An 18,098-nucleotide genomic window follows, 5' to 3' on the forward strand; every position below is an offset into this window, starting at 1 on the left:
GCAGGATCAATGTGAGGAATTTTCTGTAGCCTGTGAGTGGTAGGAATAGAGTGGAACCTAGGCTTTCCCAGAGGCTCTGAGCTCTAAGGTCAGATATGAGGTGTGAGGATTCAGCAGGATTTGAACCCTCTTCTTTTTCCCATTTTCTACTCCTCTGACTCTTATTTCTCTCTGTTCTGCCCATTCTGGTTTTCCCATCCACTCCTTTTCTTTTTTCTCCTATTCTCTGTTCTCTTTTTCTCCTACCAGTTTCTCTTTCCTTCACTGGGTGAATGAAAATGTCATTTCCCTTATTTTCATCACCATTTCTTTCTTTTTTTACTTCCTACCATATCCGTATCTTCTTTTTCATTCTCTTTTTAGTGTACCTTATCTTCCACCTGCTTCTCATCTAGCTGGTAGAAGGTGAATTCTGATCTCATATTTTCCTTATTATCATTTCCTTTATTATCTCCTTGCTTACTTTTCTTCTTACTCTTTCATCTCTACCTCCCCTCCCTTTCTCCACAAACAGTTCTGGATCTTTTCTTGTTTACCCTCCTCTGTCTTTTAGCTTTGCCTGTTTTTCACTTTGAGACACACTGGCCCTTAGAGTGGGTACTCTCAGCCTGGGCCCTGGGCAGCTCTCTGGATGAGAGACAGTTTTTAGTAGATAGAGTTATTAGAACATGTCTCTGGTAAACTGGAGGAAAGAACCTCTTAGTTGCCTCTGAAAGTTTTTATGCCCTTATGGGACTTTAACATCATGTTGTTCCTTTCTTTGCTTTCCTCTTCACAGGCTATGGTGAGTGCATCCAGGGCCCTTTCCCATCCTCTTAAGAGTCCACATTCCCAAATTATTTGGCCCCCTCTCAACTGATGTTTTTTGCTGAGGCTCATGAGTTCTGCCTGCTCAATTTCTGCTGCCTTAATGAAGTCATGTGTCTTCCAGAGGCCTTCTTTAAGAATTTGGGTTGGCAGAAACATGGAGTTTCTCTACATAAGAAACTGGCTAGTAGTACAGCTCCCGTTACTGAACTTTACTCTCTGTCCTGTTTGCCCTCCACTGCCCCCTTTCATTTGCCAAATACCCTGTTTATTTGGGCTGCTGGCCTTTATTTCCCCATGGATTGGGTGTGGGGAGGTATCTGGGCATAGGAGTTAGCATGGATGGTTCTTATATGTGACTCTGATAACTTATGTGTGTATATCATTCTTATAACCTGTTCCTTACTATATTCTAAGCTTTTCGTTTTTCCTTTGCCTTCTCATAGACAAGGAATTTCTATGGGATAAGACACCCTAAGAATAGTGAAAAGGGAAAGCCCTTTGGATGGTGGATATCCTGAAAGAAATACCATACTAGCCTTGCTAGAACAGTCCCTTGGGGACCTGGGGTGTTACATCTTAACCTGGGCCTCTATTACCTATTACCCAGGGCAGTTTCTGAGTGATAGTAAGAGTAGAAGGTTGTCTGGTATAGTCAAGTGGCATTAGAAACTGAAGCTGTCTCTTCAGGACTTTGCTAGTTTTTTGTGGCAACCAGTGTTGACAGACAGCTCTTCTCTCATAGTCACTGGTTCAGTCACGGAAGGCGGGGATTACTTCTGCAATGGCTACACGTACCTCTCTCAAGGATGAAGAGCTGGTAAGTGACTCATGGACTTTTGTTGAGTCTACTGGCATCAGGATTGATCATCTTTGTAGCCATACTAACTATGAATTTTAAAATTCTGGGCATATATGGTTGCCAAGATAATATCTGGTCTTAATTTTCTACACTGGGAGAAACAAGAGTCCAGACTGGAGTATTAAACCATATGGCCACTGATCTTGGGGTTTTATAGTGAGTCTTTTGCCCTCTTGTTTCTCTAGAGTGAATAAATGTTCAGATTCAACTATGGGCCCACATTGGATTACTAGAAGTAGATTTAGTGGGGCCTTCACTGTGCCAGGCTGGGCTCTGGGCTGGCCCAGGCTAGGTTGTGTTATTCAGAGAAGAAACCAGGTTGCAGCCCTGGCACTTTTCAGCATGGTCGTGCAGTTGTTGGTATGTGATGGGGCATGTGTCTTTCAGAAATCCCATGTGTATAAGAAAACTCTGCAGGCCTTAATCTACCCCATCTCGTGTACCACACCCCACAATTTTGAGGTCTGGTCAGCTACTGCTCCCACCTACTGCTATGAGTGTGAAGGTTTGCTCTGGGGCCTTGCCCGGCAAGGCATGCGCTGCAGCGAGTGTGGAGTCAAGTGCCATGAGAAGTGCCAGGATCTGCTCAATGCCGATTGCCTACAACGTGAGTTGTCTCATGGGATGAGGACTGGGGAGCGGGGGCAACAGGGCCTTTCTAAAACAGTCTGCAGCAAACAGCAGTGGTGTCTGGTTTATTATTTTCTATTCTGATTTACTCTGAGGGCCTTTACTTTTCAGAAAAGTAAGGTGCTGAATCAAGAGATATTGCTTTTCCAAACATTGGGCCTTCCAGTTCCCCCTAACTTCCTTTAGGGAAAATCCTTGAACTTTCTATAGCCTTCTGTTGGAGCTCATGTCTTTTGAAGGATTCATTTGGTTCCAGAGGCTTAACTAGAATAGTATACACCCTTGCTCATGTGACTAGAGCATGTTTAATCAAGGACAAGAAAAGAGTTCTTTGAATTTGAATTTCCAGGCCTCTCAGAGAAGCCTCCCATAGGTCTATCTAGATCCTAGGAGACAGAATTTTTTACTTGTAGACAGATCTTCTAGACAACAGAAGTTTCAGGTAGACGGAGCAACAGTCTATAAGGAAAGTGTACCAGGTGCTCAAAGCTACATATGTCACGTGTGCCGCTGATGGTATTTGCACATAGGAACAGGAAAAGCAACAGGTTCCTAGCAGGGAAGGTGATAGTACTCAAAGTTACTGCCACTCTGCCCAACTTTTACTGAGTTTGCTCTCAATGTAGCCAGACTTCCAGGAAGAATGGCAGTAAAGGAATGTAGGTAAGTGTTCTCTTAGCCCTCCATGTCTCCCAGCTGTTACTCATAATAATGCTGTAAAGGTTGTAGGAGAAGATAAGCAGGTAATAATTGTGACCATTTCTTGAGCAATTGCTGCATGCCGGGAAAGAATGTGTATTATAATACACATGTTGAAAGACTGTGTATCATATTCTTGTGCCAGGCATGATAGGACATGCCCTTGATCCCAGCATTGGGAGGCAGAGGCAGGCAGATCTCTATGAGTTCAAGGCCAGCCTGGTCTACATAGTGAGTTCTAGGACAATTAAGGCTACATAGTGAGACCCTGTCTCAAATTAAAAAAAAAAAAAAAAGTAAAAGAAAGATCCCAAGAGATAAATGCCACTGTTTCCTCACAGAGAGAAAGTAGTTCACAAAACTAGGAGTGGTAGAACTAGGGTTTAAACCCAGGTTTGATACCAAAGGTCCTATTTTCTTTTTCTTTTTTTTTTTTTTTGGTTTTTCGAGACAGGGTTTCCCTGTAGTTTCTAGAGCCTGTCCTTGAACTAGCTCTTGTAGACCAGGCTGGCCTCGAACTCAGAGATCCGCCTGCCTCTGTCTCCCAAGTGCTGGGATTAAAGGCGTGCACCACCACCACCACCACCCCTTCCTATTTTCTTATCATACTACACTATTTGTTGAGATTAAAAGCACTAGAACCATAGACACAACCCAGTTGGCAGTAAGATTAGCTGTATTGTCATGGCCACCTACCATTGCTCCAAAACATCTGAAACACCATTTGAATATATTTTGACCATAGAGTTATAGATTTGATGGAGACTCTTCCAACATTTATCTAAACAGAATAGTATAATGAATTCCCATCATCATTATCAAGATTTTGCTACCTTTCAAATTTCATTTTAAACTCCTCTGGGCAGGCATAAGGCATCACAGTGATCACCTTTTTGAAGGGAGTTCACAGTATCCTTAAGCTTCCCCCATTGTTTCATGCCTCTTCCCAACACTCCTTCCTGGCTTGACCTTGGTCTAGGAGGTAGCCTGTTGCTTAGTTCTGCTTTCTGGGCCATCCTTCAGGGGCTGCTGAAAAGAGCTCTAAACATGGAGCTGAGGACAGGACGCAGAACATCATTATGGCTATGAAGGACCGTATGAAGATTCGAGAACGGAATAAACCAGAGATCTTTGAGGTTATCCGAGATGTCTTCACAGTGAGCAAAGTTGCCCACGTGCAACAGATGAAAACAGTGAAGCAGAGTGTCCTGGATGGCACCTCCAAATGGTCAGCCAAAATTACCATCACTGGTAAGCAAGCTGAAGTTTGAGGGCTTAGGGAGACCGTGGGGAAAGCACGAGAAGGAAGCATCTCAAGTATGAGGGAGCAAGGCGTTGATGAGAAAGAATCAATAACTAAGAAGAAAAGAGAATCCTATCATTCATCACTCCTCTCCCACTTAGACCCTGGTGCTAGAAGAGGCCAGTATTCACAAGCACTATGAACCATAATACAAGCATAGCCAAACAATCTGACATTGTACACTCAGTTGGATTTTTATAAAAACTGGGCATGGGAGGAAAGGGGTAAGGAGGAGACCAAAGACTAGTTGACTGGTGGTTTGCTAGTATGGTGGGCAGAACTGAAGCATGTGTACATTAGAGAGTTAAGGACCAGTGAGGTCAGTGGCCATTGATCAGGAAGTACTCAGGGAAGGGGATGAGATTCTTGGATTAAACTTTGAAGGAGAGGCTGGTAGCCTATGGCTAAGATTAGATGTGGAGAAGTAAGGCTAGACTTGCTGTGCATATATACAGGGGGCTTCTCTAAGCTGGAAAGAATGTGGTCAATGCTATGGGAACTTGTGACTTAACTCTGAAATGTACTTTTCTGATTTGTGCTTGGGTTGCAGTGGTTTGTGCCCAGGGCCTACAAGCCAAAGATAAGACAGGATCCAGTGACCCTTATGTGACTGTGCAAGTTGGAAAAACCAAGAAGCGTACCAAAACCATCTTTGGAAATTTGAATCCTGTTTGGGAAGAGAAGTTCCATTTGTAAGTCACAGAGGGGTGGGCACACATGACTCTCTGTCTGGAAACTTATATATTTTAGAAGCAATATTAGAACCCACTTTTCTGGCTTGAGCCCTAAGACTGGACAAAGACTATGGAGATTCTCACCTGCCTCACTGGGCAGCAGCCATACTTTGGGTTTCTTCATATAGTCTTTGGTAGTTTACCCAAACCCTGTCTTAACTAGGTCAGTTTATGGGTCCTGGTGCTTTTTCTAGCACTAGAACAATTTTGCTACTACCCTGTTACTACTCCCTAACCCTGCCTAGGAAGTATTAAGTTTTTCTCAGGACTGAGGAAAACTGAGACTGAGAAAAAGTTTTTCTCTTGCCTATAACTGGGTAATTGTGCTTGAAAATGGCAATCGGGTCTGGAGACGTTTCCCTTTTTCCTAAGGAAAGTCTTTCTTCCTACCCCAGCACATTCCTCCATTCCTTTCCCCTTACCTCTCTTTCTTATGGACTATTTCACTATATCCTAGAACTTGAATGAAAGTCTAGAGTGGCCAGATGCTTTGTCTTACATCCCTACTCCCCGAAGTATAAGACCAGGACTTTGGCTCTGAATCTGCTGAGCAGGCTGACTATATAGAAAGCAGGTTCTGCTGACTCCTCTGAGCACTCAGGGAAAGGGATTGGGATACAGTGAAATTACTATCCAGTCCAGGTAGCAGTTACTGAGGAAAGCACCTGTGTGTTTGAAAATCTGAGTCGTTCCTTTAGCTACTTTAAAGTGGACTGGTTCACGGTTGTCATCTTTTACTCATTATAGATGAACAATTTATTCAGTTCCTATTTTATGCAAGATACTTTACATGGTACTGTTCATCTCAGAATGAGTGATAGGGTTTCTGTCTTCAAGATGTGCATTGTTGATTTATCCGTTATTTTTCAGTAGAGAGGTAACTACTATAGTTACTTCTATAGTATTTTAATGGAAATATCTTGAATGTAGAAAGATATAAGAACAGAGGGAATTGAGTAAAACATTCTGCTTAGTACTGGTTTGGGGTGAGAGACCAAGATCCAGAAAATAGCTTCTGGGGAGGAGAACAAATGGAGACAGGCACCTCCCTTCTCCAAAGCAAAAACACCACAGAAGAGAACAGCCATTCAAGGGAATAATAGAGTGGTAGAAGTTCATAAGCCCTGAGTTGGGTACATGGGGGAATTAGAAAACTAAGCAGATATAACCTGATCACCCTACCAGGATCGTGTCTTGGACTCTGAGGAAGGAGCTACCAGTTGTTTCTGGAGCCCTGGTGTTGTCCTATTGGAATTTATGATACAGTTAGCTGCCTAAGAAGCCAGACTTGAACATAACTACTCATTTCCTTCCTACCCATAGGGATTAAAAACCTTTTGCTTGGATAGACTAATTCACTTGGAATTTGAGTAACATAATCTGTTGTAATTTTCTTTCTTTTTCAAGTGTATTTGGTGGAGCTTTGGGGGCTGGAAACTGGAAGTGATATCGATGCTGCTAGGCCTGCCCGACCTAATTCTCTACCTGCTTCTTTCTCAGTGAGTGCCACAACTCTTCCGATCGCATCAAGGTACGTGTGTGGGATGAGGATGATGACATCAAATCCAGAGTGAAACAGCGGCTGAAGCGGGAGTCTGATGATTTCCTTGGTCAAACCATCATTGAGGTTCGGACACTCAGTGGAGAGATGGATGTCTGGTACAATCTGGGTGAGGAAACTGAGTCATAAAATGTTACTGTGATTGGAGACCATTCCAAGGGATCTAGGAAATCTATCAAATCACCAAATTCCAGATCGTAGCCTGTATAGAACTTGTCTTACCTTTAGAGAGCTGACCATGGTAATGGTGGAAAACAGAATTGCAATGGCTAAAACTTAGTTCTAGCTTGTACATTCTTCAAGTTTCAGATCTTTTCACCTCCATCCTAATCCCTAATCCCTAATCCCTGTAAGTCTCTGACCACTCCTGTTCTTCCACTTAGTATGGGGTTATTTATAGAATGTTGTTGCCATTCCCCCCCTTGAATTAAACCAGGATAGGGCTATATCTGTAGTTGCATTGCTGTGAATCCCAAGTCTTCTTTCCTTTGTAGAGAAGAGGACAGACAAATCAGCTGTCTCGGGGGCTATTCGACTACAAATCAATGTGGAGATCAAGGGAGAGGAGAAGGTAGCACCATACCATGTGCAATATACATGTCTCCATGAGGTGAGCAGTGCTTTGTAAGTGAAGAGCTGGAAAGCAGGGGTGGGTTTTGAATATAAGAAAGATTTTCAGGTGCTTGGAGACCTAGGACCATTTTTGTTGTTGTTTTATTATTGGTTCATTGTGCTATTTTGGTTAACCTGAGGGACTAGACCTGTGATTCTTTGCTTTCACTATGAGAACTGCCTGCAATGACCTTTGAAAAGACTGAGCAATGATGTAAAGAAAATTTTCTACTGAAATTTTCAGTTATGATGTGCTTGTAACCCTTCGTTCTCTCTACTCTGTGTCCTGCAGAACCTTTTCCATTACCTCACAGACATTCAGGGCAATGGAGGAGTCTGGATCCCAGAGGCTCGGGGTGATGATGCATGGAAGGTGTACTTTGATGAGACAGCCCAAGAAATTGTGGATGAATTTGCTATGCGCTATGGCATCGAGTCCATATATCAGGCCATGACGTGAGGCTCCCCTGGGGTCCTGGGAAGTAGCTACTAATGCTTTGGGTAGCTAATGAAGGCACAAGACATGGTAGACAGGTGCTTAGTAACCATAAAGTGTAGTGATTCCATACTTTCCTCTTTGAACTGGGTGGAGTGTGTCCATGCCTTAATGCAAATAATCATGTATTAGAAAGGGAGTATATTTGCCAGCATCTCAGGAATTTGCCTGTTTACTCACCAAGATCATGATTAGGAAAGGAAAAAGGCGTGAGTAGGAATACAAAGACAGAGACACAGATATCACGTGTCTGAGCAAATACAACATGTTTTTGCCCATGTACGCATATGCATAGCCAACAAGCTGACCTAGATTGACTTAGAGCACTCAACAAAGAGTGCTCTAAGCTGTAGGGAAAATATTTCTCTGTGGAATCCACCAGTGCACCTACAATAGAAATTCTTGTTTATTGGGAGAAACATCAGTTGGTGATATTGCCATAGAGGTGTACATAGGAATCCATACTGCATAAGCAGGGGAAGGTGATTTGACCTGGCTTTACTTCCACAAACCGTAATTGGCTTCTTTCTTGACTTCTACTACAAACTGTGAAGAGTCTTTGAGAATGTGGTTTCTGTTTTTCAGGCATTTTGCATGTTTGTCATCCAAGTACATGTGTCCTGGTGTACCAGCAGTGATGAGCACCTTACTGGCCAACATCAATGCCTATTATGCTCACACAACTGCCTCCACTAATGTCTCTGCATCCGATCGTTTCTCGGCCTCCAACTTTGGGGTGAGAGATGAAATACATGTACCAAAATGCTACCATTTGGTGGTTTGGTGTGTTCTGGCCAGTTGTATAGATTGACTGATGTGCCTAATATTCAGATAGTTGCTACCTTGAAAGATAATCCTTTTTTTCCTTCTAGATAAGGTAATTGATAGACTATCTTAAGACTCTAAGAAGTGATGGTACCACTATGCTCTAGAAGACATTGCTGTGTCAGCCCAGACAAAACTTCTCTAGTCAGGACCATAATTGAATCATAATCTTGTTTAGTCTTGCAGTCTTTACTCAGAATATCACCTGACATAAATTCAGGATAAGCAGGATGAAATGACCTATCACGAATGTTCTGTCTGTAGGCATAAAATTACTGATATCCCCACAGTCTACTGCATCTGTGGTCCCTGACTTTGGGTATTTATAATGTTTTGTTGTTAATTGAGTTTTTCTGTAGATGAGTTAATGATACTGATTAGGCCAATCAGATCCGATTATATATTGACTTAATATCTATTGATGTAATCAATATAATGAATTCTAGAAATGTGCTAACAGCCTACAGGCATGTGATTCTATATTTAACAGCACTTTTTCTATGAAAATCAAACTGTTAAAATAGTACATATTATATATTTTAATATTAAAATATACACTAAGGAAAATTGCTTGAATCTTAGTTAAAAGAGACACTTCTTAATGTCTTTCAGGCATCTTTCAAATACGTCATTATTTTCTCTCTCATCATCATTGCTAGACTGTCTGTTAAGAATGCCCCAGGATAGCTGGGTAATAGTGGTGCATGCCCTTAAGCCCAATACTTGGGACACAAAGTCAGGTGGATCTCTGAGTTCAAGGACAACCTAGTTTACAGAGTGCATTCTAGGACACTCAGGGCTACCCAGAAACCCTGTCTTAAGCCCCCTGCCCAAAGAAGAAGAATACCCAAGAGGCTCTTCGGCATCAAGGTGGCAAGGAAGAGGTGAAGACCCAGTCTCTGTTAGGCCCTTCAGGCCCCAAAGCTATTAGACTGAGTGGACACTGGCCTCACTTTGCTGGCTGCAGCTGTGGAAGGTGGGCTGGGGGGTCTTATAGGGAAGTGAGGCAAGGGGCCTGTGATGGAATGAGGAAGACCCAGAATGTAGTAGTCTGTATAGGAAAGGTGTCCTGAGGGGAGGGAAGTTGGGAGCTTGGGAGTGTCTGATTGGGGCAAGGATTGCAAAGTGAAGGTAGCTAGAAGCAGAGTGTCTTGGGTGCCCACTGCTCTTGTCCATCCGTATGCCTGGCTTCTTACCCCCCCCCCCACTTTGAGTTAATAGCCACTCATTGGCAGGGCTTGGGTATGGGTTGTCTTTTCCCAGCTCTTCCTAGGTCCTCACTACCTGCAAAGAAGCTGGAAGGGCTCTAGAGGGACATTGATGGCCATGGCTCTGAGATACTCTTGAAAACCATACTTGGCCTCTACAGCCTGAGTTCCACATCACCTACCCCTGACAATTCCAGACCTTTCTTCCAATCTCCCTGTGACCTATTTTGGGCTTGTCTCTTCCTCTTAGTCATGAGTCAAACCAAGGATGACTCAGCTAGATGACCCTTATCTTAGGCCTTCCCAGACTCTGCTGCTAGGGTTGGTAAGAGCAAAGAAGGAACTGCCTCTTCAAAGCACCCAGGATGAGGTCCCTTCCCAGCCCTGAGTCTTTTTTTTTCAGTGGACCTTTCCCCAGGTCCTTGGACCCACAAGATGTGGCTGAATCTCAGGGATACCCAGTCCCTTGATCACGTCGCTAATTACTTCCAGTGCTCTCTAGTGTCTTGAAGGTTTCAATCATCTTCTAGATATGGCATGACTAATATATGCACACTGTTTAAGCTTCTGCTCATCAACAAATGCTTTATTTAAAGCTAAAAAAATACACCAACAGAAGCCCAGAGATCTCAGAGACTTAGGAGCAAGTCAGAGAAAGTGTTTGAATTTCCTTTTGCCTGACTAAGATGAATTAAGGTCTCAAACAGACAGTGATATACTTTCTGATCACATTCTTGTGTTTAGGAAGAGATTTTTCCCTTTCCAGGGGTATGAATGTCTCTTTGTCAGCATGAAAAGGTTTCCTAGTTTAAAACAGTGCTGCTGAAAAAGTGGAACAGGGTTCACCTAGTCTGTTGTCCTTTACAGCCATAGTTCCCATGGACAGAGATTAGAAAAGATGTCCCCTCCCACTCCCTTTTTCATTGTTTTTTCTCACCCTCAGAAAGAGAGATTTGTGAAACTGCTGGATCAACTACACAACTCACTGAGAATAGACCTCTCTACATATAGAGTAAGTGAAGACATGCTGTGGGTAGGGCAGTAAGTAATATCAAACTCAGCCTGGAGGACACGGGAAATCTTAGTTATAAGGATGAAAGGCAAAGAAACTGATCTGTGTCATTATGCCCACCTGGATGCCCAATGCCGTAAATACCATGGTTCTTCTGACTCTACGGATCATTACAATCTATAAATAGCACGTATGACGGCTTTTAGTGGACAGGTCGCTTTCCAGCCCTATTCATATCACTCTAGCCAACTTTCTAACAACATAATCTCTCCCAGAACTTCCCTTAAAATATTAGATACTTAGTCATTTTTTTCTTTCTTCCTCCCTCCCTCTCTCCCTCCCTCCCTCTCTCCCTCTCTCCCTCTCTCCTTCCCTCTTTTCCTCCCTCTCTTCCCTCTTCTCGATCCCAAGGAGACATATGAATCTTTGGCCAGGGGAAGAAAGAGTAGTCTGTCTTGGACAAGTAAACTATATTAGGTGTTATACCTTATTCTGGCATAGTAGGAAATAGATGTAGGAGAGTGTATACCCAGGATGATAAAATGGACAGCTTCTCAGCTCCTTTTAAATTGGATCTTACACTGGCTTTATCACTTGCTTCAAATGTCCACAGCAGGCAATATGTGTACATTAGAAAGTAAGTGCAAGAGCAGCCTCCAGCTTAACAAAAGTGAGGCTTTGGTTATCTGTGCCTTCCTTACTCTGCATTTGCACGAATAACAGAGAAGTAACTATAATCTCACCTTTGGCATTAGTAGCCATCTACTGGCTTAAAGCTGACAGAGTGGAGAATAGCTCAGTCTTTCAGTTCAGCTCTCCATGGCAGCTTCCTCCTAAAATTCATGTCAAAGAGAATGATCTGTGACATACAGGAAAGTCCTAAAGAATTTTCAAAGGTTTTGTTCAAAACTCTGCCATCTGCTGGTGTCAGAACACTAGACAAACAGGGTAGATTGAAAGTACAGGTTCTGCATGCAAGCTCACTGACTCAAGACTGACAGCTGGGGAGCCTGGAGGACCAAACTAGGACCTCTGCGTGTGGGTGACAGTTGTGTAGCCTAGACTGTTTGTGGTACCCCTGGCAGTAGGACTAAGATCTATCCCTGGTGTATGAGCTGACTTTTGGGAGCCTTGGAGCCCATTCCATATGATGGGATACCTTGGTCATCCTCGATACAGGGGGAGGGTCTTGGTCCTGCCTCAATGGAACAGGCCAGGCTTTGTTGACTCCCCATGGGAGGCCTTACCCTTTCTGAGGAGTGGATGAGGGGGATGGGTTGAGGGAGGGGAGAGGAAAGAGGTGAGGGAGGGGAAACTGGTTGGTATGTAAAATGGATAAAAGAATTTTAAAAAAGAAAGTACAGGTTCTGGATCTCAGTTTGGTCATTAGCATTCACTTATATTCATGATATACAGTTAGATTGTAGTTTTTGAAGTACTCATTGGGTGTAAGAATCTTCATCCAAGAAGGGGGGGGGATGGAAAGAGGGGGAGGGTGACTGTATCTGTGTTAATCTGAACAAATGCTTACATATTCATGGGAAGCAGATTTGGGAAGAAGTGTTGCTTTCTGAGTTGTAAAGTATTCATCTTGGCACCAGGCAAGGACCTGTCTGCATCAGTAGTGAAGAAAAAAGGAGTCCAGTAGTGTAGGTTGCCCAGCTCAGCTATAGAAAATCCCAGTGGGCAGCAGTTAGGGAAACTGTGGTTTCATTACTTTTGGCAGTGAAAGTTTTGTGTTCCTCTGTTCCTTTCTTAACACTGGCTTAATTTGTAACAGAATAACTTCCCTGCTGGGAGCCCTGAGAGACTTCAGGATTTAAAGTCTACAGTGGACTTACTGACCAGCATTACTTTCTTTAGGATGAAGGTAAGGGTGGACAGAACTGGCTAGTGCTGGCCTGAGGATTTGGCCATGGAAACCTGGAGATTAAGAGTCACTGGACAGTCTGAAGCTACAGGATTCATCCACTTCCAAACACGCCAGTTCCCCAGATTACTTCTAAGAGTGTGCAATCCATAGATGAGTGAGGAAGACCTGGAGGTTCTTCCATCAGCTACCCTGCTGTATCATCATAGGGTGTGCTCACTAGTTTCTAAGGGAAGAGAGATGCATGAGCGGTGCAGGTGCTTAGTCCAGGACAGTAGGAACTTGCTTCTGCTTCTCATATCTTGGTGGATCAGGAAGCAGAGAGCAGAACTGGGAAAGCAGTGCCACACTCTACCCCTCAAAGGTCTGCTCCTGGTGATCTGTGTCTGATAGCTAGACACTGTGACCCAGAGGTTCCACAGCCTCCCAAAACAGTACCTTCAGCATGACACTAAGAAAACATGAGCATTTGGGGGATATTTTCCACTCAAACTATAACAATGGGCAAGGTTTGAAGACCTGGAAAAGGTGAAATAAATCTAAAAAGATTTGCAGGAATGATGGGAGGATATCCCACCTAGGTGAGCAGGACCCTAGATCTGTATTTCTTCTGTTAACTGGCAGGTGCAAGAACTGCAGAGCCCCCCAAGAGCCAGCCAGGTGGTAAAGGATTGTGTGAAAGCCTGCTTGAACTCTACATATGAATATATCTTCAACAACTGCCATGACCTCTACAGTCGCCAGTACCAGCTGGTAAGAGATTTGGGGCTTAGTGAGGTCAGCTGACAGTAGTTCTTTGGGGGCTCAGCTTTTCTTTACTAGAAATTCCTGGTGGAGAGGAGCTCAAAACAAAGTCCTTGATGTTCTCAAGGATGAGTAAGTTGTCGACTTTGGACCATTTGTCTCAGTGTAGATGTCTTTGAATTGACAAAGGACCCTTCGACAAAATGTGACATACACATGCCCGAGTTGAACAGAAATGGCTGTGATAAGTTTTGCTTTGAGCAGTTTGGTAGTTCAATTTGAGTAGAATTCTCAGGCCATCCCAGCATCTTTCTTCTACCTTTGCTGTCTCACAGTTAATTTTGATCAGGTGTATTTGGACCCGTGCAAATTCTGCACTGCCTTCCTCTAAGACTATAGCTGCCTCTGAGCTCGTGGCACAAAGGTTTAACTTTTTCCTTTAGTGACTCATTCTTCTGTACATGCCTTCTGAGATTATATTTGCTGGCTAACTCTCAAGGCTGAGCCTGACGTCCTGTGAAGCTGAACCACTTCACTTATTTTGCGCTAGCATTCTAACTCCATGCTTAGAAACTTAGATCTTTAAACAAGGTTTTATTACATTTATTTGTTTACTTTTTGTGTATGAATGTGTGTACACATATACACATGGGAGTCAGAGGAATATTTGTAGGACTTGCTTCTCTCTTTCTACCATGTTAGTCCCAGGGATCAAACTCAGGACATCAGACTTGGTGGCAGGTACCATACCTTTACTTGCTGAGCTACTTCTCCAGCCCCATCTTTCTAGATATTTCCAACCATATCTCTCCTCTGCCATCTACTTAAAAGCCAGGACTACTTTTTAGTTCCAGTAACTCTGATTACAGTTCATGTTTTAGGACTGCTTCTGCAGATTCACTTTCCTTCAGTGCAATAAACATACACAGTCCAACAAAGTACACACACACACACGTGTGTGTGTGTGTGTGTATGCATGTATATTTATGTAAAATGTTCCAGGCCAAGTCCAAGAAAAGCCTTAAGTACTCCCTCAAGAACTCCCCAGTGTCATGGGCATGCATGTATATTCAGTCAATATGATCTGTTAGAAGTGTTGCCAGGTGGTGGATGTGCACACCTTTAATTCCGGCACTTGGGAGGCAGAGGCAGGCAGATATCTGTGAGTTCAGGCCCCATCTGGTCTACAAAGCAAATTCTAGGAAAGCCAGAGCTGTTACACAAAGAAACCCTGTCTTTACCAAAACAGAAAAAAAAAAGAAAAAAGGAAAAAAAGTATTTTGAGAAAGGAATAGAGTGAAGGGATTCCAAGGAGTGAGAATTTAGTCTTGGTTCAACAATGGGAAAAATGACATAAAAAAAAAAAAGGGAGATAGATCTTGAAAGGCAGTAGAACCAAATGAGGGAAAGCTATTGAACATCTGTCTTCTGGTGAATGTATCTAATCTGTAATGCTTCATCTGAGGACCTTAGTAAATATCTAAGACAATGGTTCTCAACCAGTGTGGTGGAGACCCCTTTGTGGGTTAAGCAACCCTTTCACAGGGGTTGCTTAATTGGAAAGCACAGATATTTATAGTGTGGTTTATAACAGTAACAAAATTACAGTTATGAAGTGGCAATGAAAATAATTTTAGGTTGGGGGTCTCCACAACATGAGGAACTGTATTAAAAGGTCACAGCATTAGGAAGTCTGAGAACCACTGATCTAAGACCTTCTTTCTCCTGCTGCCTTTTCTCATTCTAAAGGTTCTTTTTATGCCAGTCATATATTTAAGGCTTCCTTCTTTAAAGGCTTTATAAAACTTTCTACTGGTTCTGATGTCCATGGGAGGTTTTCCTGGGGCTTTTGTTTAGCTAGGTACATTCTGGGCTTCTCTGTCATCTTTGGATTCTCTTTGGTTAGGGAAGGATACTGTTCTCAGGTTTGATCTTTTAACCATACAGATGTTTTAATATTTGATCTCTCTTTCCCAGCATAATAATGAACTAGACTCTGAATAAGGCCTACAAACTTTACCCTTTTTATTTTACTATTTTTTCCCAATCTCATTTTCATGAGGAAATGTATACATTTGAGTAAACTCTTGGGTATTTTTTGTTCATTAGCTTGTTTTGGTTTAATATTTCAATCTAATCATCTTTAATCATAGGATCATTTATCCACCCATTCACTTAACAAAAATAGAGTATTAGATATGTAAAGTCAAATAAGACATTTCTGTCTTGGGAAAAATTATTGTTTGGTAGAAACTAGGGCAAATTATTACATGTATCATTATTTTGTTTTATTACATTTTATTATAGAATTAGATAGCTGATATACTAATACCAGAAATTCATAGACTATGTTCTGGGAGCTCAGGAGAGAGGCATCTAACTAAGCCAGAAGCATCAGAGACAACTTCATAGAAGTAAAATTCAACTTTATTTTGAGGAAGGGGTAAAAATGATATCAAGAAAGGAGCTGACAGGAAGAGAAGGGGGAAATAGAGTATTTGGAGGCACAGAATTATGCATGAGTATGTTAATTTAAATAAACATAAGCAGTTTTTATTCAGGTGTTTATAATTTCAAACTCTGAAGTTCAACTATTATGGGATCAAATCCTAACTGCTGCTTAGCTCTGAGGCAGTAAGCAAATCATAGACCCTTGCTGTCCTTCAGTCTCCTCGTCCAAAATGAGATGATAGTTACTTGTGCTTGAGTCATCAAGACGATGAAATGAAGCTGGGTGGTGGTGGTGCATGCCTTTAATCCCAGCACTCAGGAGGTAGAGTAGGTAGGAGAATCTTCCTCCTACTAGGTAGGAGAATCTCTGTGAGTTTGAGGTAAACCTTGAATAAGAGCTATTTCTGGGACAGCCAGGGCTGTTATACAGAGAAACCCTGTCTCAAAAAAAAAAAAAGAAAAAGAAAAAAAAACCACACACACAAAAAAAGATGACGATGAAATCAGTGTGTACAAAGCTTTTAACATCCTGCCAGGCTCCACTGTAAGTGGTGATCATGATGCAGTACAACACAAGAGAATTAGGAAGACATGAAGTGGAGAGAGAAAGGTACATTCTGAAGGACCTTTGTGTCCGATGGAGGAGTCCAAACTTAATTGAAGGCTGTGGGAGAGCTTTAAGCCTAAGGTCATACTCCAAGATTTCCCTAATAGAGAAATCACCGACAGCTTGCTGGAGGACATAGTGGATTGAAGTTCAAATGCCAAAGATGTCTTTTGAGTGAGTCTTTGTTGGGATAGTGGCAAAAAAAAAAAAAAAAACTAAAAGAAAAAGATGCATGTAAGTGAAATTGAGGTACAATCAGTAGGCTATAGATTGTGTCCTTGTTTCTACTAACTTCTTGTTGAGGACTTTGGAGACTGCAATGGCATTTAGTATCCACATAAAAGTTCCCATATCTGTTCAGGGCAGCTTTACCTTTGCCTTCGTCCCTGTGAGAGAGATTGTCCATTCCAGTAGCTGCAATGATCACAGCATATCCTTGTCTGGGGTCTGAATGTGAGTGGTTCTTCTTTTCCTGAGATCCACTGTTGTATTCCTTTGTCTTCTTCTAAACAAATCCTCTTCTCCAGCTAGGCAAATAGCTTTCCAGGTGCATTTGTTCCAGCTAATATAACCTTCAAAGGATCCAAAGGGGACCTGCCCCACTGAAAGTTAGGTCAAACTGCACACAGGGTCTGTCTGTTGAGTAGCTCCTGCTCCACTTGAAGGAGCTTCACTTGTGTGTGGTGTGTGAAGTGCGGATCTGAGCAGGGATGCCTGGATGTGGGCAGACCTTACAGAACCAGACCCACTTGAGTGAGGCTAACGGGTGCTCATTTCAGCCAGTCACCTGACCATAGTAACTAAGAGAGGGAGCACAGGTGCCTTTCTCTCTCACATTGTTCAAGGTCACCAGAACAGTGCCCCAGAGCTGAGAATAGCACTTCTCAGTAGTTGAAGGGTCTCCCAGTTGTCATCCCTCAGTGGAACATAGGCAGACATTTAGAAGACATGTGCCAGGAGAGGAAGTATCTCTGACTTGAAAATAACAGACATGGTGAAGGGCAAGAAAAAGGAAGTCTTTTCAATTCTGCTGTGGTTATTTCCCTTTCTCCTCCACTGTCCTGTTCTCTGAACAAGAACCAGGAGCAGCAGCCACTAGAGGAACCAGGGCCCAGCATTCGGAACCTGGACTTCTGGCCCAAACTTATCACACTCATTGTGTCAATCATAGAAGAGGACAAGAATTCCTACACACCTGTTCTGAACCAGTGAGTGTGATTCTACTTGGCTCTGTCTTGTTGATGACTGGTCTGTCCATCTGTCTAACAGCCTCTTTCTTTCCTATCTCTGTATGTTTGCAGTGCCACTTCTTCCAACTGTCCGTCCATCTGTCCTTCTGTCCTTTGTATCTGTCTGAGTAACTGTTTCTGGAGACAGGTGTGGAAACATAAGGGGGCCCAACCCAGAATGGGATAGCCTTCCTAGAGAGAAAAGCTTCTGTGACTGGGACTGCTAAGGGAACTCGAAGGGATCCAGAGACTGTGCATGTGCCTGTCCATATTGACTAAAGCTGGTCTTCTTAAGGCCCACCCCCTGTTCTTTCTCCTCCAGCTAATCTATCCTAGGCCAGCCCTCCAGCCTCAGCCCTTCTCAGAGAGCTAATGCCTTGTCTTACCTTCTGGGCATTCTGTCCTCTGGGCTCATCTTAACTGATAGGGTCCCTTTTGCCCTCATTTA

The 18,098-nt window shown here is 42.9% G+C and overlaps 1 protein-coding gene across 5 annotated transcripts in view; it reads left to right on the top strand.

The window, feature by feature from the left end:
• The window catches only part of Unc13b (unc-13 homolog B), a 200,813-nt gene that overhangs the window by 170,441 nt on the left and 12,274 nt on the right, over positions 1-18,098 (top strand). For 4 of the 5 annotated variants that reach the window (XM_038347211.2, XM_038347208.2, XM_038347212.2 and 1 more), the window contains 12 exons: positions 1,553-1,627; positions 2,057-2,276; positions 4,022-4,249; positions 4,852-4,993; positions 6,536-6,705; positions 7,091-7,206; positions 7,501-7,664; positions 8,290-8,440; positions 10,681-10,749; positions 12,530-12,619; positions 13,244-13,372; positions 17,499-17,629. In XM_038347211.2, coding sequence (XP_038203139.1) covers positions 1,553-1,627; positions 2,057-2,276; positions 4,022-4,249; positions 4,852-4,993; positions 6,536-6,705; positions 7,091-7,206; positions 7,501-7,664; positions 8,290-8,440; positions 10,681-10,749; positions 12,530-12,619; positions 13,244-13,372; positions 17,499-17,629 — 1,685 coding nt within the window. The remainder of the gene's footprint in view (positions 1-1,552; positions 1,628-2,056; positions 2,277-4,021; positions 4,250-4,851; positions 4,994-6,535; positions 6,706-7,090; positions 7,207-7,500; positions 7,665-8,289; positions 8,441-10,680; positions 10,750-12,529; positions 12,620-13,243; positions 13,373-17,498; positions 17,630-18,098) is intronic. The other variant, XM_038347210.2, reaches the window with a different exon arrangement.

The sequence above is a fragment of the Arvicola amphibius genome, chromosome 11 (genome assembly GCF_903992535.2).
Source record: "Arvicola amphibius chromosome 11, mArvAmp1.2, whole genome shotgun sequence".
In the NCBI taxonomy this organism is placed as follows: Eukaryota; Metazoa; Chordata; class Mammalia; order Rodentia; family Cricetidae; genus Arvicola; species Arvicola amphibius.